Source organism: Trematomus bernacchii, unplaced genomic scaffold (assembly GCF_902827165.1).
Source record: "Trematomus bernacchii unplaced genomic scaffold, fTreBer1.1, whole genome shotgun sequence".
NCBI lineage: Eukaryota > Metazoa > Chordata > Actinopteri > Perciformes > Nototheniidae > Trematomus > Trematomus bernacchii.
In genome coordinates, this window is record NW_022987712.1 from 254,437 (window position 1) to 274,048 (window position 19,612).

A 19,612-nucleotide genomic window follows, 5' to 3' on the forward strand; every position below is an offset into this window, starting at 1 on the left:
TTGATTTAATATAGAGCTGAAAGTGTGAATAATATAAGCGCTTTTGTAGTACACATGAGTTGTAAAAATTGAATAAGCACCGTAACTTATCTGTGTTTACGTAATCAAACCGTACAAATAGTACCAATACCAAAACTTGCTAGTAATGTTCAAATGTTGATTGTTGTCTGTTCTGTTTTTACTAATTGGATTTGGAAATTAGCCCTTAAAATGTGTAGAGAAACTACTTTATTGATCAACTGTAGAATAAAGAAGTCATTACAGGTTTTGTTTTTAATCACGTTCTTTCTTTTCTGAAGTGTCACATTTTTAGGAGGAGTAAACGACGAACAACACGCAAGGTATTATCATTTTTCTCTTAAGAAACAGCGTCATCATTTCATCCTCCCCAAACTCATAAACCCAACATCCGTCATCAGTCAACACATTATCATTTTTCCCACCGTAGTATCACGTCTAGTCCATCAGTTATACCATTAAACGTTCCCATCATGAACCAGAAGAACCAGAAGAACCATAAGAACCATAGGAACCATAGGAACAAGAAGAACCATAACAGTGCTTCTGACCTGAAGACAGCGGTCATAACTTTCCCCAAAAATAAATCTAACAGAGTAATTGGAAAACTTTCTCCTTAGAGAATTTCTTACTTTTATTTTCAAAATTCGTACATTTCAAATTTCTGACTTTTCTCATACATTTTACTTTTTGTCAAAATGTAGACTATTTTGAGAATTCTGATTTTTTTTCAGATTAATGATTTACAGTATCTCATAATTTAGATGTTTTTGTCAAAATTCTGACTTTTTTCAGAAGTCAGAATTTGTTTCAGATTTCTGACTTTACATACATTTTACTTTCTGTCAAAAATGTTGAGTTGTTTTTCCAAAACTTTAACTTTTACAATTTCTTGAACGTTCTTTTTAATAACTTTTTAGAATTAAGACTTTTTCTTCAGATTTTTGACATTTCACATAAATTCTGACTTTTTTTTCAAATGTTAACTTCAAAATTCGTACATTTCGGTATTCTGACTTTTTTTTCAAAATGTTGACTTTTTAGAATTTTTTTTTTTTTAATTTAGATTTTTTCTTCAGATTTCTGACATTTCTCATAAATTTGGATTTTATTTTTTAAATGTTATAGGTAGGGTAGGTAAGTTTGAGAAACCGGCTCGAGATCGCTAGAATTTGAAAATACACAACCGGAGAAAATCTGCCACTTCCTTACAGAGCCCCTCCTCCAACACACACGAACGCGCACATGACCAATGAGGGCACGAGATAAGTTTGTGCACAGATGGAAGGCTGACAGGCAGGTAGGCCATCCAGTTATTTTAGCCGGGCTACATTTTTTTATGGATTTTTTGTCAAAGCACTTAAGATATTCATTGCTATCGGGATGTTAAGAGCGTGTAGTGTTGGTCTAATGCAGGGGTCGGCAACCCCTGGCACGCGTGCCAGCATTGGCACGCGGCACCGTAGCCAGTGGCACACTAGGAATAAGTCGAATAAGTGTGCAAAATATTTAAATTGTATTTTCGGATCCTGAACGAGACCGCCGCCAGAGCGCGTCTCCCCGTTACCTGCAGAAGGAAGCCATGCACAGCAACGCAGGCCGCCCCGCTACTCTTTAACTCCAGGTGACTTTCTGCCGCTTTCTCTCCGTGGTGCAGTGCTGATCGTTTCACCACGGAAGAAAGCACTTCACAAATTGCAGTACCCATACGGAGCTTAACAAATGTCGCAGTTATTTGCGTGGCTGTGTGTGTCTTTAGTTGAAAGCCCCAGTGGCGATCTGCTCTCATCTCTCATTGAAATAATAGCTGACAAAGGGGCTGAGACTGGCCATCTGTGTGTTGAACTTTCCTGTCGGCTCCCAGACCGTAGTCGAGGAGGGCAGAAGCAACGAGCTTCAGGTTCAATAACCCCACTTTAGCTTAAATGACTGGAGAGAGGCGAGCTCTTCTTGAGAGGCCGTTGCATTTATTTAGCTGTTCTTCTGTTTTCACAAAATACATCACAGACCTCTGTTTTTCTGCTGCCTCGTTTCCCTTCCAGAAACATACTCCCACGCACACGCCACACCCCTCTCTCTCTCTCTCTCTTAAAGGGACAGCGATCTCATCTCACTCTGTCATGACCCTAATATCATACATGTGTGTTCTGGAGAATCACAGAACGGACGATCGTCCTTATTATTATTATGCCGTTTAAACCAATTATTTAAATGTGTTTGTTAAATTCGGTATCATGTAAGGTTGCGCTGACAGGTCCACACACTGCTTCCCCGCAGGCGGAGGCCCCCCCCGCCCTCCTGTTGATAGATCACGAGCGTCAAGCTCCTCAACCCCCCCCCCCCCCCCCCCCCGTTGATAATTCTCGATCGTTGGCACGCTGATCATTTTTTTTTTTTTAAATGGCACTTCATATCAAAAAGGTTGCCGACCCCTGGTCTAATGGATAGTGAAGTGTGCTGAAGATTGGAAGGTCGTGAGTTCAAATCCCGCCTGGAACACCACCACTAGTGTGCCCTTGAGTAAAGGCACTTAGCCCTCAGTTACTCCAGGGAGAATGTCCCTGTAATTGGTAATTGTAAGTCGCTTTGGATAAAAGCGTCAGCTAAATGAAATGTAAAGTAATGTGTATCTCGAGCCGGTTTCTCAAACTTACCTACCTTTACATTTTTTGTATTACTTTTTTCATGAATTTCACATTTTGACAAAATCTAGCAGAGTAATTGGAAAACTTTCTCCTTGGAGACAAGTTTGTTTTTCACCCCTGGTTTGTTAATTGGCTCCTGGCCAGCAGTACACAGAAGAATGAATGAGCGAAAGCGAGTATGTGTTCGAGAAAACTGCGACTCATCAGACCTTCCCTGCTTTAGTTCAGACTTGAAAACAGCTGGCAAAACTCCCCTTTGCTGTCTCTCCTAAATGTTTTAAATTGGAAGATAATCTAATGTTAGCCTATGACCAGCATCACACCAATGAGGATGTTTCTATGGGATGATTGTTGGCCATTCATTGACCCGTTTCCATGCTTCAGAGCAAAGTGACGCCTGAAGACGCCGCCTTCATTCATTCGTCCCGTCATTATTGTGCAATGTCACAGATTCCTCCAGGCTTCACCCTCATGACGCTGATGTGGAATGACCTTGTGGTGCAGTATAGGACTAATGGCCCAATTTAAATTTCCTTATATAGATGTGGGGAAATCATTTTCTGTAGAAAGTTGCGATTACTTTCCAAGCATTCGTTCAGCAGCTTCTTGTGAGTTTGTTGTTGATTAAGGTGTTTACAGCTTAAAATGCTGTTCAGCCGTGCAACTCAACTAGGACTCCACATATCTTACTCTGTACTCATTGTAACTTTTATATTAATCCAATCAATATTCAACCATAGCTTGGTTTTTTTTTTTCATTATTTTGATTTCTGACTTCTTATAATTCTGACTTATTTTATAAAATGTTGACTTTTCTCAGATTCCTGACTTTTCTTTCAAATGTCTAACAACTTTTCAGAATACCCACCTTTTTTTCAAAATTAGATTTTTGACAGATTCCAGACTTTCTTTTCTTTCTTCAAAAAATTCTTCCACAATTCTGCTCTTTCTAAGGATTCTGAGCTTTCTTTTTTAAATAACAACTTTTCTCTCCAAATGTTAACTTTTTCACAATTCTGACTTTTTTCACATTTCCCACTTTTTTTCAATATTCTGAACTTTTTCAGAATATTATTACTTTATTTTTTAACACATTTTTTTTTCTGACAATTTTGACTTTTTCAGGATTATGACTTTTTTTCTCAGAATTCAACATCACTTTAAATCAGATCAAAAAATTCCATGTGGCACTAATCCTTCTGTATTTACATATTTGTGGCCTTTCCTCAATCAGATGGTTATATGATTGTTGATGAGCCAAAGTGGGCGTCTTAAAGGAGAGGTGTCATGCTTTTCCGGTTATTACCCGTCCCCTTGTGTGTTATGAAGGTTTTTATGCATGTAAACGGTGTGCAGAGTCAAAACCCTCAAAGTACACCCTGTAGGGAGTAAAACTCTAACACAGAAAATACCTCCCCAAAACGCCTCGTTGGAGATACGTCATTGTCCATTTGATTCTTCCGGGTACGGCATGATGCCAAGCCGTACCCGGAACGAAATGGACCAATTCGTGGAGCCGTTACGTTACGTCGGCGGAGCCGTTACGTTAAGCCCCCGCTGATTGGTCCAAATTGACCAATCCACGGACTTCCTCACACACACATCTGTGTGCAGGGAGCACAGGCAGCTCTGCTGATTTCTCCTCCCTGGCTGCAGGCTGATAACAGACAGTTGGGATCACGGCGAAATTCTCTCTGCAGACCCATTCTCTCTGCAGACCCATTCTCTCTGCAGACCCATTCTCTCTGCAGACCCATTCTCTCTGCAGACCCATTCTCACAGCGTTTATCAACCTTTTTCTTACTCAATATCAAGCCACACTTATTGTTTTTACTTCGGCTGTGACTTTGTGTGTGCTCAGGATGAGTTTGGCTGTGTTTCGCTGTGTATCCTAAACAAGGAAACAACACCTCCACGGAGCTCAGCGCGATTCACAACGTCCCGACCAATCAGAGCACACTGTGCTCACAGGGAGGGTGGGGGCTGGAGCTATTGGAGCTACAACGAGCCGTTAAAGGCAGAGAGTGAAATTCAGTGAATACACGTAGTTTACAGAGATGCTGTTTGAGAAACCAATGTGAGTTTGGAGAGATGCTGTATGAGAAACCAATGTGAGTTTGGAGAGATGCTGTTTGAGAAACCAATGTGAGTTTGGAGAAATGCACAGTATAAATCTATTCTAGTAGACCTCAACAATGGAATTATGATCAGTGGAAATGGCCATGACACCTCTCCTTTAAGTCTTCACTTCAGTTTTCAGAGCTTCTTGATGTATGTGACTTTTCTCAGAATTCGGACTTTCTCAGTATACAGACTTTTTTTTCAGAATTTTGATCGATTTTACCGGGAACATTTTTTTATTCTGACCTTTTTTCAGAATACTATCTTTTTGTCAGGATTCAGAATCTTGTCATTTTTTTAAAAAAATCTGACATTTCTCAGGATTTTGACCTTTTTTCAAAACTGACTTTTATCTTCAGACGAAGCTCAGACCGGCCTCTTTCATGCCTGGGTTATTCAAGGGGATCTTCATTGATCTTTGCATTATCTGCGTTCATTAAATGAAGCAGATCAGTATCACTCACCAGTGTCAGTGCACGGTACTGATAATATCTAAAGTTAGGACACTGTATTTTAGGAATACAATATGCTAATAATTATTAATTGCAGACGTATGACAGCTTATAGATCGACTGCATCTATATCTCACTTTCCTTTTCATGTAATCTTTTGTAATTTAGCAATTACTTTTCAAAAGCCTGTCACATGGGAAGTGTTCCTCCTTCTGTTCCCTGCCTGCAAAGTAGATGCTTCCAATTTTCTGGTCCAAGTCTTATTGTTTTTTATTATTTTAAAAGTAATTGTATTGTCAGAATAAATGGAATTAAGTTAATTGCTCCCTCTTAAATAGAGTGCTAGATGTTGTCCTAGTGACATGCAGGCAGGGTGCTTCCTATCTCTTGGGTTTCACATCTGTAGGTGTAGATTGTATCTGCCGTCCAGACTCCTGCACCTTCAATCTTTCTCCCAGATAATGCAGTGTTGTTCACCGGCACAATGTGACCACGCACCGGCACAATGTGACCGCGCACCGGCACAATGTGACCGCGCACCGGCACAATGTGACCGCGCTCCGGCACAATGTGACCGCGCACCGGCACAATGTGACCGCGCACCGGCACAATGTGACCACGCACGATGAACTCTCTATTGTTATCTCTTCTTTCAGCCTTCACTTCTCTCACTTCATGTCTTTCTGTCTTTCCTCCGACTCCCCCTCTCAGTCTTTCTCGATGCCTCACTGTTGAGCAGATGATTCGTAATGATTTATTGAGGACGTCGCGATGTCCTTTTCTTCAGAGGAGACATCGCCGCTGTTCCAGAAAACATTTATCTGTATTTTTAGATATTGGGATTTTGGTGTTAGTGTGGCCGTCTGTTGACCCGTCAGAAATACTCAAATACTCCACTTAGATAACTTATATTCAGAGGTGGGAGAAGTACTCTGCTCTTGTACTTGAGTAAAAGTAGAAGTACTCAGATCTTGTACTTGAGTAAAAGTAGAAGTACTCAGATCTTGTACTTGAGTAAAAGTAGAAGTATTCAGATCTTGTACTTGAGTAAAAGTAGAAGTACTCAGATCTTGTACTTGAGTAAAAGTAGAAGTACTCAGATCTTGTACTTGAGTAAAAGTAGAAGTATTCAGATCTTGTACTTGAGTAAAAGTAGAAGTACTCAGATCTTGTACTTGAGTAAAAGTAGAAGTACTCAGATCTTGTACTTGAGTAAAAGTAGAAGTACTCAGATCTTGTAGTGAAAGTAGAAGTACTCAGATGTTGTACTTGAGTAAAAGTAGAAGTACTCAGATGTTGTACTTGAGTAAAAGTAGAAGTACTCAGATCTTGTACTTGAGTAAAAGTAGAAGTACTCAGATCTTGTACTTGAGTAAAAGTAGAAGTATTCAGATCTTGTACTTGAGCAAAAGTAGAAGTACTCAGATGTTGTACTTGAGTAAAAGTAGAAGTATTCAGATCTTGTACTTGAGTAAAAGTAGAAGTATTCAGATCTTGTAGTGAAAGTAGAAGTACTCAGATGTTGTACTTGAGTAAAAGTAGAAGTATTCAGATCTTGTACTTGAGTAAAAGTAGAAGTACTCAGATGTTGTACTTGAGTAAAAGTAGAAGTATTCAGATCTTGTAGTGAAAGTAGAAGTACTCAGATGTTGTACTTGAGTAAAAGTAGAAGTACTCAGATGTTGTACTTGAGTAAAAGTAGAAGTACTCAGATCTTGTACTTGAGTAAAAGTAGAAGTACTCAGATCTTGTACTTGAGTAAAAGTAGAAGTACTCAGATCTTGTACTTGAGTAAAAGTAGAAGTACTCAGATCGTGTACTTGAGTAAAAGTAGAAGTACCAGAGTGTAGGAATACTCTGTTACAGTAAAAGTCCTGCATTCAAAATGTTCCTCAAGTAAAAGTAGAAAAGTATTCTCATCAAAATATAGTGAAAGTAGCGACAGTAAAAGTAGTCATTGTGCAGATTGGTCCATTTCAGAATAATATCTATGATATGTTTTATAATGATTGATCATGAAAGTGTTCTCAAAGCTGGTAAAGGTGCAGCTAGTTTGAATGACTTTGTATACTGCAGGGTAGCTTGTGGATTTACTCCAGGTGGAACTAAAGTCTGATTTAACACTTGATTATATTTCACATCATTCATCCACATCTGTGAAGTAACTAAAGGTAGAGTAAGTAAGGTCAGTATTTGAGTAAATCTAATTAGTTAATTTACACCTCTGCTTATATTCCTACAGTTAAGTATTTGTATCACTTTCCTAATTGGTCTCACCTGTCTATATTAATCCGACCATTATTGATTTATTGCAGATTGTTATGTATTGTAAATACATTGACCAAAATAAAAATAAATTGTCAAATAAATAATGCCCAGATGCTCTGCGGGATTACAATCTGTTCTTCAAAGATCTATCGAGAAACCGTCTACACATCTCCGCCTCTCTCTATCTTCTCTCCATCTTTCTTTGTCACCAGTCTTGATTCACATTATCTCGTGTCTCATTTACTTTCTCCACACGCTCCCTCTATCATCTCATCTCACACACACACACACACACACTTCATCGTGTTTACTTTGCGCCGCTCTCACACTCCAATTACGGTTTATCGCCATCACTTATCACTACACGACTCATCTGTATCTTTCCACTTCTTTCTTCCTCACTCTCTTTCTCACACACACACATACACACACACACATACACACACACACACACACACACACACACACACACACACATACACATACACATATACATATACACACACACATACACACACACATACACACATACACACACACACACGCATACACACACACACATACACACACACACACACACACATTTCAGCTCAGCTCCAGTATGTACTTTCTTCACAATTCTATCTCTACAGATCTCCCTTCTGTCCTTGTCTTTCTCCATTCCCTGCCTCCTCAGATAACATCCCATGAGTCACCGATGACTCCGCATGCTTTGACCCTTCTTTCTGCTTTTTTAAAGTGGAGTGTGTGTACCTGGGTATACAAAAAGCCCACTCCTCTAACAGGTCAGCCTCGTCTCCAACGGCTAGTTTTTAATCAGAATGAATCGGAGTTCTTCTGCTCGTGGGAGGCTCTTTCACTGCTGCAGCTTTAAGGATAAATGAATACTTGAAATGGTCGATGAGCAACAACAAGGAAAGATATTTATTGATTTTTTTATTCCGACAAGCCAAGATCACAGCGAGGAACCAATGGAACACCAAACAACTTATCTTGTAACATAAGAAAGACAGGAAGTTACCAAAGATTTAACCACAAACAATTGAGTCTTTGAGAGAAATCGTCACAATCTCCTGTGAAAATGAATGAGTGAATTTATGTCAAAAAAGGAAGAAAGTTAACCATTAGGGAACCAAAACAGGAAGAAGAAGATATCACGTTTGTTTTCCCAAGTATTCCCAGTTACCAAAGAGTGTCAATTGAGTTATTTGAGGTGACTTTCCCTCGTAGTGGAAGAGAATAGAATAGAAAGCCTTTGTTGTCATTACAAAAAATATACCATATTTTAGCATTTATAGCATGAAGCTACAAAAAGCTGTAAAGTGCATTAAAACGTTTTTTAAGTGCTAATGAGTTGGTTAATTAAATGTATGTTGCACTTGAGACTTTGGTGTAACAGCCTGGTGGCTCAGGGGTAAAAACTGTTTTTCAGTCTGTTTGTCTGTGTTTTAAAACTCCTGTATCTCCTACCAGAAGGCAGGAGAGAGAACAGTGTGTAGCCTGGGTGAGAGAAGTCTTTTTTAATAGTCTTTGCTCTGCTGAGACACCGGGAGCTGGAGATGTCTTCCATGGCAAACGTTGGAACCACCGTAAAGAAAGAACTGTTGAAACTAAATCCACTGTGCTTGTCTCTGATGCTGAAAGCTCTGAGTAAAACGGAGTAACACTAATATACAATCCAATACACGTGTGTCCGTGTCCAGCAAGAGTAGACCAGGAACCTGAGAACTGAACGTTTCTCTAAAAAAGTAATTTCACAAACAAAGAAAGCAATCATTTCCATTCACTCATACACCATCATTTCATACAAATCACCATCTATCAGGAGGCAGACCATGTCCCTGTAGTTGGTTATCCTTGGCATGCCTGGGGTTTAAATGTTTTTTGGGAGGTTTTTGTACTGTCAAAAAATGTTATTTTACTTTTTTCCCTGAAAGCCAAAAGCTTTTCCCCAAAATTTATTTGCACTTTAATTGGATGATATTGTCTATGCACTATCTGTCCTAAGGATAAAACGCAATGAAGCCCAGGAGCTTAAACTGCATAAAACACCATGTATACTCTCACATTTGTTTCCTTAGTTTAGCGATGTGAAAGTGCAGATGTAATGGTGTGTTTGTGAGACACACAACATGTTTAGACTGCAGTTAAGCGTGTCACCTCAGAGCTCCTGTGGCAGGTAAATGACAGTAAATTGCAGCCTTTTGAAAATTATCCCGACCGGTAAAATGGTAAAAGTGGAATAGCGCGACCGCTGAGGCCGCTACACAAAAAGTGTCTGAATGATTTTTCTCCTGATGTCTGCCTTAATGATTGGCCTCCATCACACCAAACATCACGTTGTTACGAAATGTTTTGTGGTTATTATTTTTGGCCGCTTCCAAACCTCTCTGCTTGTTGGGTTTGATGGATGGATGGATGGATGGATGGATGGATAGATAGATAGATTGATGGATGGATAGATAGATTGGTGGATAGGTAGGTAGATAGATATACATATAGATAGGTAGGTAGATAGGTAGGTTGATAGATGGATAGATGGATGGTAGATAGATGGTTGGATAGATAGATTGGTGGATAGGTAGGTAGATAGATATACATATAGATAGGTAGGTAGATAGGTAGGTTGATAGATGGATAGATGGATGGTAGATAGATGGTTGGATAGATAGCTAGATAGATAGATGGATGGGTAGATAGATAGAAAGATGGTTGGATGGGTAGATAGATAGATTGGTTGGTAGGTAGGTAGGTAGGTTGATAGATGGATGGGTAGATAGGTGGATGGAGACTATTTAAGTAGTAAAAATGTAAATATAATAATATATATCCTGGGAGGTAGTGTCAGTAGGTTGTAATATTACTAACCCTCTGGTCCAGAAGACTCGTTACACACTGACTTTGTTTGATGTGTGTGTCTTCATTTTGTCTTGTCCTTGTGTGTGTTTGCTAGGAAGAGTGGAGAACAAGAGGAACACCCAGGATCAAAGCAACGCCAAAGCTCACCGCACACAAAGAGGAAGGCGAGAGAACACACAGGTGTCAAACGCATGCATAAACATGGGAATGTGCTCTGATACTCCACGCATTAACATAAATAATTCATAGTTAGCTCGTCAATGTAGCACAACGTACTAACGGAGAATACTGACTCATCATGGTGTCGCTCTCTAATAACAGGAAGTCATTGAGCCTTCTGTCTGTGGCTTTTATACTAAGATAATTCATCTGGTAGCGATAAATGCTTCTATAATATGGGACGGTCATTTTCCGTATTGATTTTGATTCGTGTAAAACAGATCTCGATCAAAAATGTATTCTACTGTGTGCAAATAAAGGCACACATAGCCTGAAAGCTATAGGGGGGTTACGATAAGAGTGTTTTGATATTTGAAAGAGTTATATTACCCGATTACCATAATATAATCACACAAAGGCAAACGGCAGAGCTTTATTCACCCCCTTAGGGAAATTCAGGACTGTATGGCTCAGTTTCACAAATAAACACTTCATTTTAAGGTACACATATTCGCCATCAACTAGTTGTTAATTAACATGCATATTAGCAGTATAATGGCTCTTTATTAGTCATTATAAAACACTTATTAATGCCTTATTCTACATGACCATATTCTACAAGTAATAGGCCATTAGTTGAGAGTTTTTCCTCAATAACCCTCTAATTAGTGCTGATTTATTGTAAGTAAGGACGTTGTTGTACCTGAGTTTTGGTCTTAATATGCTCAATATGGGCCTAATAATCATTCTCTCATCATAAAACCAAACATATATGGTCTATTCTTATATAACAAGACATGAAACTACAAGTGTTAATTGTGTGAAAATAACACAAAATGTGGTGTTTCTAACTCAGAACATGTTCCCTATTTTAATTCAATTCAATTCAAAACCTTTATTTATCCAGGTGAAATCCCATTGAGATCAATGATCTCTTTTTCAAGGGCAACCTGCAGCAGTAAGTTCCACATGAAGACATAAAAACATAAACAACAAAAGGACATCATACAGCGAAGATTACAGGGATTACAATTTACATATCTATCCACATGAACAGGTACCAACACCATCTGATTGTGTAGCATCCAACCGAGCTTTAAAAACATGTAGTGGTACCAGATTGGTAATTTTCCATTCTTTTTGCAGACTGTTCCAAGGTAGTGGAGCTGCACATCTAAAAGCTTTCTTCCCTAAGACAGTCCTAGCACTTGGCACATTTAATAAAACCACAGCATTCGATCTCAGGCAATAACTACTTTCAATTCGCCGAGAGATCAGGGAGCAGATATAAGACGGTAGTTTATCCAACATGGCTTTGTAAATGAACATGTACCAGTGACTGAGCCTCCGTACAGTAAGTGATGGCAAAACCGCCTTGGTACACAGTGTACAGTGAAGTCTTCATAACCGATAAGCTAGTAGTTTGACTCTAATATGTTAATGAACAACTAGTTCATGGTGAATATGTGTACCTTAATATAAAGGGTTACCAAAGTTTTATGTCTTTCTGTATAATTAGTTTAAGAATAACAAGTTTACTTTATACCTAAACATGCTAGCTTAATGCTAGTTCAAAATGAATGCAGCTTTGGTTGTGCTTTCACCGAAGAATAGTCGACTTCAACAACCTTTTATCTAGACGTTGATAGTGATCGACAGAATTCCTGCACACAGCGTCAAAGTTGTGTCAAGCATTTTGGAGCGATGGTTCAAAACGACTCAGTATGTCTTGTTCTTTAAAATTGCCAAATTTCTACAAAAGTGCAGGATTTTAAAGACGAACACCTGAGGTGAATTTCCAAAAGCAGATATATATTTACCTCTGACAGTTTGTCGTTCATGTGAGATTAATTTGATGTCTCTAAAACTAATAGTTGTTTAATTTCTGGATAAATCGCAAGAAAAAGCCCTGTAGAGACGAGCTAATGATTTCTGGGGTTTAATTGCGAGAAAACCTTCCAATATAATCTCTTTATACGGTCACAGATATTACAGCACCTCCAATCATTCACACATCGACTCCAAACCTGTTTTATGGACAGTATGCCTCCTATATTTAGAGTTTATTAATGAGACTAATTTGCTCACTGCAGCTGGGTCATTATGTCTTTGCCGTTCTTGTTCACATGTTAACTTAATACCACTCAATACAATATATAAGACATACATTCATATATTATATCGTAATTATATAATAGTTTATAGCCGCTAATTATTTCGGATGTTTAATTGCAAGAAAAACAGTCATCTACAATCTCCTTATACAGTCACAGATAATACATAACCTAACATGTTTCCTCACCTGTTCTTAGAAATCCATACACAGATGTTCAGGTGTATATCAGTATGTAGTGTCTCTACTTTAAAGAGTCCTCTCCTGCTGATGTTCAGGTGTATATCAGTATGTAGTGTCTCTACTTTAAAGAGTCCTCTCCTGCTGATGTTCAGGTGTATATCAGTATGTAGTGTCTCTACTTTAAAGAGTCCTCTCCTGCTGATGTTCAGGTGTATATCAGTATGTAGTGTCTCTACTTTAAAGAGTCCTCTCCTGCTGATGTTCAGGTGTATATCAGTATGTAGTGTCTCTACTTTAAAGAGTCCTCTCCTGCTGATGTTCAGGTGTATATCAGTATGTAGTGTCTCTACTTTAAAGAGTCCTCTCCTGCTGATGTTCAGGTGTATATCAGTATGTAGTGTCTCTACTTTAAAGAGTCCTCTCCTGCTGATGTTCAGGTGTATATCAGTATGTAGTGTCTCTACTTTAAAGAGTCCTCTCCTGCTGATGTTCAGGTGTATATCAGTATGTAGTGTCTCTACTTTAAAGAGTCCTCTCCTGCTGATGTTCAGGTGTATATCAGTATGTAGTGTCTCTACCTTAAAGAGTCCTCTCCTGCTGATGTTCAGGTGTATATCAGTATGTAGTGTCTCTACTTTAAAGAGTCCTCTCCTGCTGATGTTCAGAGTTCATATCAGTATTTAGTGTCTCTACTTAAAGAGTCCTCTCCTGCTGATGTTCACCACTCATTACAATATTTAAGACATATAATCATATACTCTTTAATATAATATCATAATTATATAATAGTTTAGATCTTTTGTTTAAACTGGAATACCTTTGCCTGTCATGTTTCATTACGCTCGTACTGTAATCCACATGTAGCTCTTCTCGCTGTGGATGCTAACATGCTAACGTGCTAACGGTTTCTCTCTGTCTGGGATCAGACTTCTTCCCCTCAGAGCAAAATGGAAGGAGCGCTGCAGAAGTTCGGAGACTTTCTGCAGAGCTCTCCAACACTGCTGGGATCCAAAGGTCAGTGAGGTTACTTATATAAGAAGGTGTCAACATAACTATAATTTCACGGGAAGACGAGGGCTATAGGAACTCATACAACAGGTTTAAATATCCTATTCTGGGAATTGAAAAGAAAAGTGGCAAAAGACGTATAATTTCACGGGGAGACTAGGGGTAGAGGAACCTGCAGGTCCGCTGCAACTCTTTTAAATCCAGGCTGAAGACTTTCTTTTTGCCGCTGCTTTTAATTGAGCTATTCACATCTCACACTGCACTATAACTTTTATTCATGTACCTGTGTTATTCATGTTTCATTATCTTTGCTTTTTAATGTTCTAATGCTCTAAAAAACTAAACTAGTGGAAGGGAAAAGCTCCCAGGGGAATCTGATCCACCTTCAGGTGCTGGGACAGCTCTCCTCTCTCTGTGAGCCGGTCTGTGAACGCCGCTCCGCAGTTTAATGCAGGGCCGTAGCTACGATTTGAACGGGCCTAAGATGATATTTAAAATGATTCACTTGTAATGAATGAACTGCTTGTTTCGTTGATGGAGAAGCTTGTGGACAAAGTGTAGGTTTGATTCTACTAGTACAGTTCTAGCAGTGGCAAACCGTGTCCATCACAACTGGACCTTCTGTAGACACCCCCCCCCCCCCCCCCCCCCCCCCCCCGGCGTTATAATGTCCGTCTTTTCACTGAATGGTCGTCTTGTAAAGGGTACTCACAACAATTCCCCAACAACTTCATCTTCACCTGTTGCACTTGCCATTTCAACGTTAAAAACAATAACACGGCATGAATTGCTTCGTGGCATTCATCTAGATCCTCCGTCCGAGCCAGTGAACTACGGGGCCTTCTAGAGCACCTGGAACCGAGGGGAACTCTGAAAGAACACGCCCAGTGGCTACAAATCAATATATGATTGGTTGATCAAACTGTCAGTCCAAACGTACGCTCTCATTCAGTGCAACGTCCAGGGCATTCTATCAAGGATATAGAATACCTGGTTGAAGGATATTCTACCCAGAGACCCAGAAACAGATCTGATTGGTTGCTTTCTTTTCTAACACAAAACCACTGAAATGTGTAGTGCATGGTCCGAGAAGGAGAAACAAATCAACGTAACACTGATATTACAGATCAACAACACAGATACCATTCTCATTTATTCATTTTATATACATTTTATTTATATAATGAAATCGATGTTTTGTTAGTTTTATCTGAGTGTTCCAGGGTCTTCTCTGAATGCCTTGAAGGCCCTGACGGTTCGCCACTGAGTTTTAGGGACACAAAAGTTAGGGGGGCAGCTGGGGGGGCAAGGCTCTACAGTGTCTTTCATTGTTGTAAAGCACTTTGAATTGCCTTGTGTTGAAAAGTGCTATATAAATAAACTTGCCTTAGAAGTTAAAAATACCCTAAAATCTAGGCAAATAATACATTGATTTTGTAGTTGAGTTCAAAAAGGGGATTAATCCTCCGCAGGGGCAGATCTACGGGCCCCCCACTGTAGAGCCTTTCCCCAGCTGCCCCCCCTAACTTTTGTGTCCCTAAAACTGTACTTGTAGAAACAAACCTACACTATGTCCACAAGCTTCTCAAGCAACGAAACAAGCAGTTCATGAATTAAAAGTGAATCATTTTAAATATCATCTCAGACCCTTTAAAAACGTAGCTACGGCCCTGCTTTAAACTGCGGAGCGGCGTTCAGAGACACACTCATTACAGCAGCACAATCTAGCGGCTCTTAGTATTGACACATATGTATTGAAATGTGTTGCAGCACAGGTCACCTTTAGCTCTCTGAAGAGATGGGTGATGTCCTCTGTGTACTTCATTATAACTAGGAACTTTTACTGTACTCACAGTAAGCAGAGTTCTCGGGTATCGTGAGTATTTTCTGCTGTTTTATATATATTTTAGTTTGTTTGTCTGAACACCTTGTTTCTCTTGTGCATTAAGAACACTTGTGTTAAGGCATGATTTAACAATGAATAGGTTATATATATATATATATATACACAGTACAAAATACCACGTACTGTCCGCCCTCCCATGCCACCCCATGTAAAATGTTCTAGAACCGCCACTGATCCTCCGTGCATATTACATTGTTTAGTCCTGTTGGCAATACTTTGAGAAAATCTACATTAACCAGCTGTTACAAGAAATGACCGGGTCTTTTTTTAAAGGTTTTTAAACAATATATCAGTGAACTGTTCTTCAATGAAAGACAAAGTGACGGCCCGAATTGTTGTCTATTCACGTCTTTGCATTGACTTGAAATGTAATCGCGCCATTCGAAAAATGTTGTGTGAACGCACCATAATATCTCTAATATGCAAAATCCCTACCTTTTTAATTATAAATACTACAATTCACACTCTTTCTTTAGACATATGTACAATTTGTAAACAGTACCAGCTACTTCAGTACTTATATGGTCACGCTACTTCTTGCCTTTTCATATAATATGCAAGACTACTCTATATTCTGTATGTGCTTTTGCTGCTGTGACGCCGTAAACTTCCTCGCTGCCAAACATATAAAGGATTTATATCCCACACACACACACACACACACACACACACACACACACACACACACACACACACACACACACACACACACACACACACACACACACACACACTCTTGCATAAAATCTCCAAAGCTTTTCCTCATATTTACATTAAATCCTCCCCGATGCATTTGCATTCACCTTCAGCCGTACTGATAACATCCCGGAGGCAATGGCAGAGCCCAGATGGGTTTTTAGGATTTTATAAAGTTCAAATCACTTTTTTGCAGAAACACAACTCGAGACACACAAGGTCAAACCTCAGAGTTCCTGCCCGAGTCTTTTAGCAAACAGAGCAGCGAAGTTTGGGAGTCTAATGATGGCTTAGAGGAGAACGTTGGAGAGTCATTTCTGAGTTTTTGTATCCGAGGAGAGGCTCTTTCTCTCGGTCGGTTAATTGTCCCCCCGGGGTTTTTCATACAAGAGTGAAGCCTTTTTCTGCCATCTCATCATCCTCTCTCTCTTTCTGCTGCTCGCTTTCCCTACTCTACTATGTTTGTCATTGGACTTCTTCCAACACCTTTTCTTTCTTAATCTTTTACTTTTCCCTCCATCACTCATTCCCTTTTTCACTGACCTGTCTCTCTTTCTTACCCCTTTGTCCAGGTGTATATCAGTATGTAGTGTCTCTACTTTAAAGAGTCCTCTCGTGCTGATGTTCAGGTGTATATCAGTATGTAGTGTCTCTACTTTAAAGAGTCCTCTCTTGCTGATGTTCAGGTGTATATCAGTATGTAGTGTCTCTACTTTAAAGAGTCCTCTCGTGCTGATGTTCAGGTGTATATCAGTATGTAGTGTCTCTACTTTAAAGAGTCCTCTCTTGCTGATGTTCAGGTGTATATCAGTATGTAGTGTCTCTACTTTAAAGAGTCCTCTCTTGCTGATGTTCAGGTGTATATCAGTATGTAGTGTCTCTACTTTAAAGAGTCCTCTCCTGCTGATGTTCAGGTGTATATCAGTATGTAGTGTCTCTACTTTAAAGAGTCCTCTCCTGATGATGTTCAGGTGTATATCAGTATGTAGTGTCTCTACTTTAAAGAGTCCTCTCCTGCTGATGTTCAGGTGTATATCAGTATGTAGTGTCTCTACTTTAAAGAGTCCTCTCCTGCTGATGTTCAGGTGTATATCAGTATGTAGTGTCTCTACTTTAAAGAGTCCTCTCCTGCTGATGTTCAGGTGTATATCAGTATGTAGTGTCTCTACTTTAAAGAGTCCTCTCCTGCTGATGTTCAGGTGTATATCAGTATGTAGTGTCTCTACTTTAAGAGTCCTCTCCTGCTGATGTTCAGGTGTATATCAGTATGTAGTGTCTCTACTTTAAAGAGTCCTCTCCTGCTGATGTTCAGGTGTATATCAGTATTTAGTGTCTCTACTTTAAAGAGTCCTCTCCTGCTGATGTTCAGGTGTATATCAGTATTTAGTGTCTCTACTTTAAAGAGTCCTCTCCTGCTGATGTTCAGGTGTATATCAGTATTTAGTGTCTCTACTTTAAAGAGTCCTCTCCTGCTGATGTTCAGGTGTATATCAGTATTTAGTGTCTCTACTTTAAAGAGTCCTCTCCTGCTGATGTTCAGGTGTATATCAGTATTTAGTGTCTCTACTTTAAAGAGTCCTCTCCTGCTGATGTTCAGGTGTATATCAGTATGTAGTGTCTCTACTTTAAAGAGTCCTCTCTTGCTGATGTTCAGGTGTATATCAGTATGTAGTGTCTCTACTTTAAAGAGTCCTCTCTTGCTGATGTTCAGGTGTATATCAGTATGTAGTGTCTCTACTTTAAAGAGTCCTCTCCTGCTGATGTTCAGGTGTATATCAGTATGTAGTGTCTCTACTTTAAAGAGTCCTCTCCTGCTGATGTTCAGGTGTATATCAGTATTTAGTGTCTCTACTTTAAAGAGTCCTCTCCTGCTGATGTTCAGGTGTATATCAGTATGTAGTGTCTCTACTTTAAAGAGTCCTCTCCTGCTGATGTTCAGGTGTATATCAGTATGTAGTGTCTCTACTTTAAAGAGTCCTCTCCTGCTGATGTTCAGGTGTATATCAGTATGTAGTGTCTCTACTTTAAAGAGTCCTCTCCTGCTGATGTTCAGGTGTATATCAGTATGTAGTGTCTCTACTTTAAAGAGTCCTCTCCTGCTGATGTTCAGGTGTATATCAGTATGTAGTGTCTCTACTTTAAAGAGTCCTCTCCTGCTGCTGTTCAGGTGTATATCAGTATGTAGTGTCTCTACTTTAAAGAGTCCTCTCCTGCTGATGTTCAGGTGTATATCAGTATGTAGTGTCTCTACTTTAAAGAGTCCTCTCCTGCTGATGTTCAGGTGTATATCAGTATGTAGTGTCTCTACTTTAAAGAGTCCTCTGTCTGTTTCTCTGCAGCTAAGAAGATGATGAGTCTGGTGAGCGGTCGTAGTGATTTTGAATCAGCTTCCTCCTCGTCTTCATCGCTCAGCCTGAGACTCAAGAAGAGCAAAAAGAAACTGTACAGACCTGAGATCTCCTCCCCGATGGACATGCCCTCATATCCAGTAAGAGTCATTATTCTTCAGCTCATCATGACACACACATTCTGAGATTAAAGTCTGAATTCTGTTTAATTTCAATGTCATATTTTTATTCTGAAAATCTCAGAATTCTGAGACTAAAGTCAAAATGCAGTTTGTTTTTTTCTGGGTTTTATTCTGAAATATAAACATTTCTGAGATTTATTTTTATTCAATTTCTGTTTTTATCTTATTTCATCTCTGAATACTGAAAATGAATTCAGAAAAAATAAACTCAACAATTAAATCAGTTTTATTTTTTTATGAATTCTGACTTAAATCTCAGAAAGAAAGAAAAAAATCCAGAATTTAATTTTTCTAATGAAAATCCCACAATTCGGAAACAATTCATATTTATTTTTAATTAAATATATATTTTATTCTTTCGGAAAATACCAGTAAAATTTAAATATAGGGTGGACTGTCCCGTGTAGCAACATTTTATGCTACTGTGTGCCGGTTATATTTAATGCTGTGTCTCTACCAGCTGCAAAGTCTCATTGCCTTTCTCCTGCACCTGCAATCCAACGCCACTTCTTACTCAGCGTCTTGATGAGATTCACTGACAGTCAATAGAGAATCAACAGGGGCTGCACGGTTCATTTTGTGCGCTTAAAATCTTCCAAAAAGATTCCCAACGTCGCAATAGAGTGGTGCCGTGACAAGTCCTAAAACCGAGTT

At 39.2% G+C, this 19,612-nt stretch overlaps 1 protein-coding gene across 1 annotated transcript in view; it reads left to right on the forward strand.

The window, feature by feature from the left end:
• Positions 1-19,612, forward strand: part of LOC117491185 (kinesin-like protein KIF20B) — an 87,703-nt gene that overhangs the window by 66,223 nt on the left and 1,868 nt on the right. Inside the window, exons 29-33 of the mRNA XM_034141048.1 lie at positions 300-341; positions 10,458-10,527; positions 13,518-13,547; positions 13,746-13,832; positions 18,768-18,916. Coding sequence (XP_033996939.1) covers positions 300-341; positions 10,458-10,527; positions 13,518-13,547; positions 13,746-13,832; positions 18,768-18,916 — 378 coding nt within the window. The remainder of the gene's footprint in view (positions 1-299; positions 342-10,457; positions 10,528-13,517; positions 13,548-13,745; positions 13,833-18,767; positions 18,917-19,612) is intronic.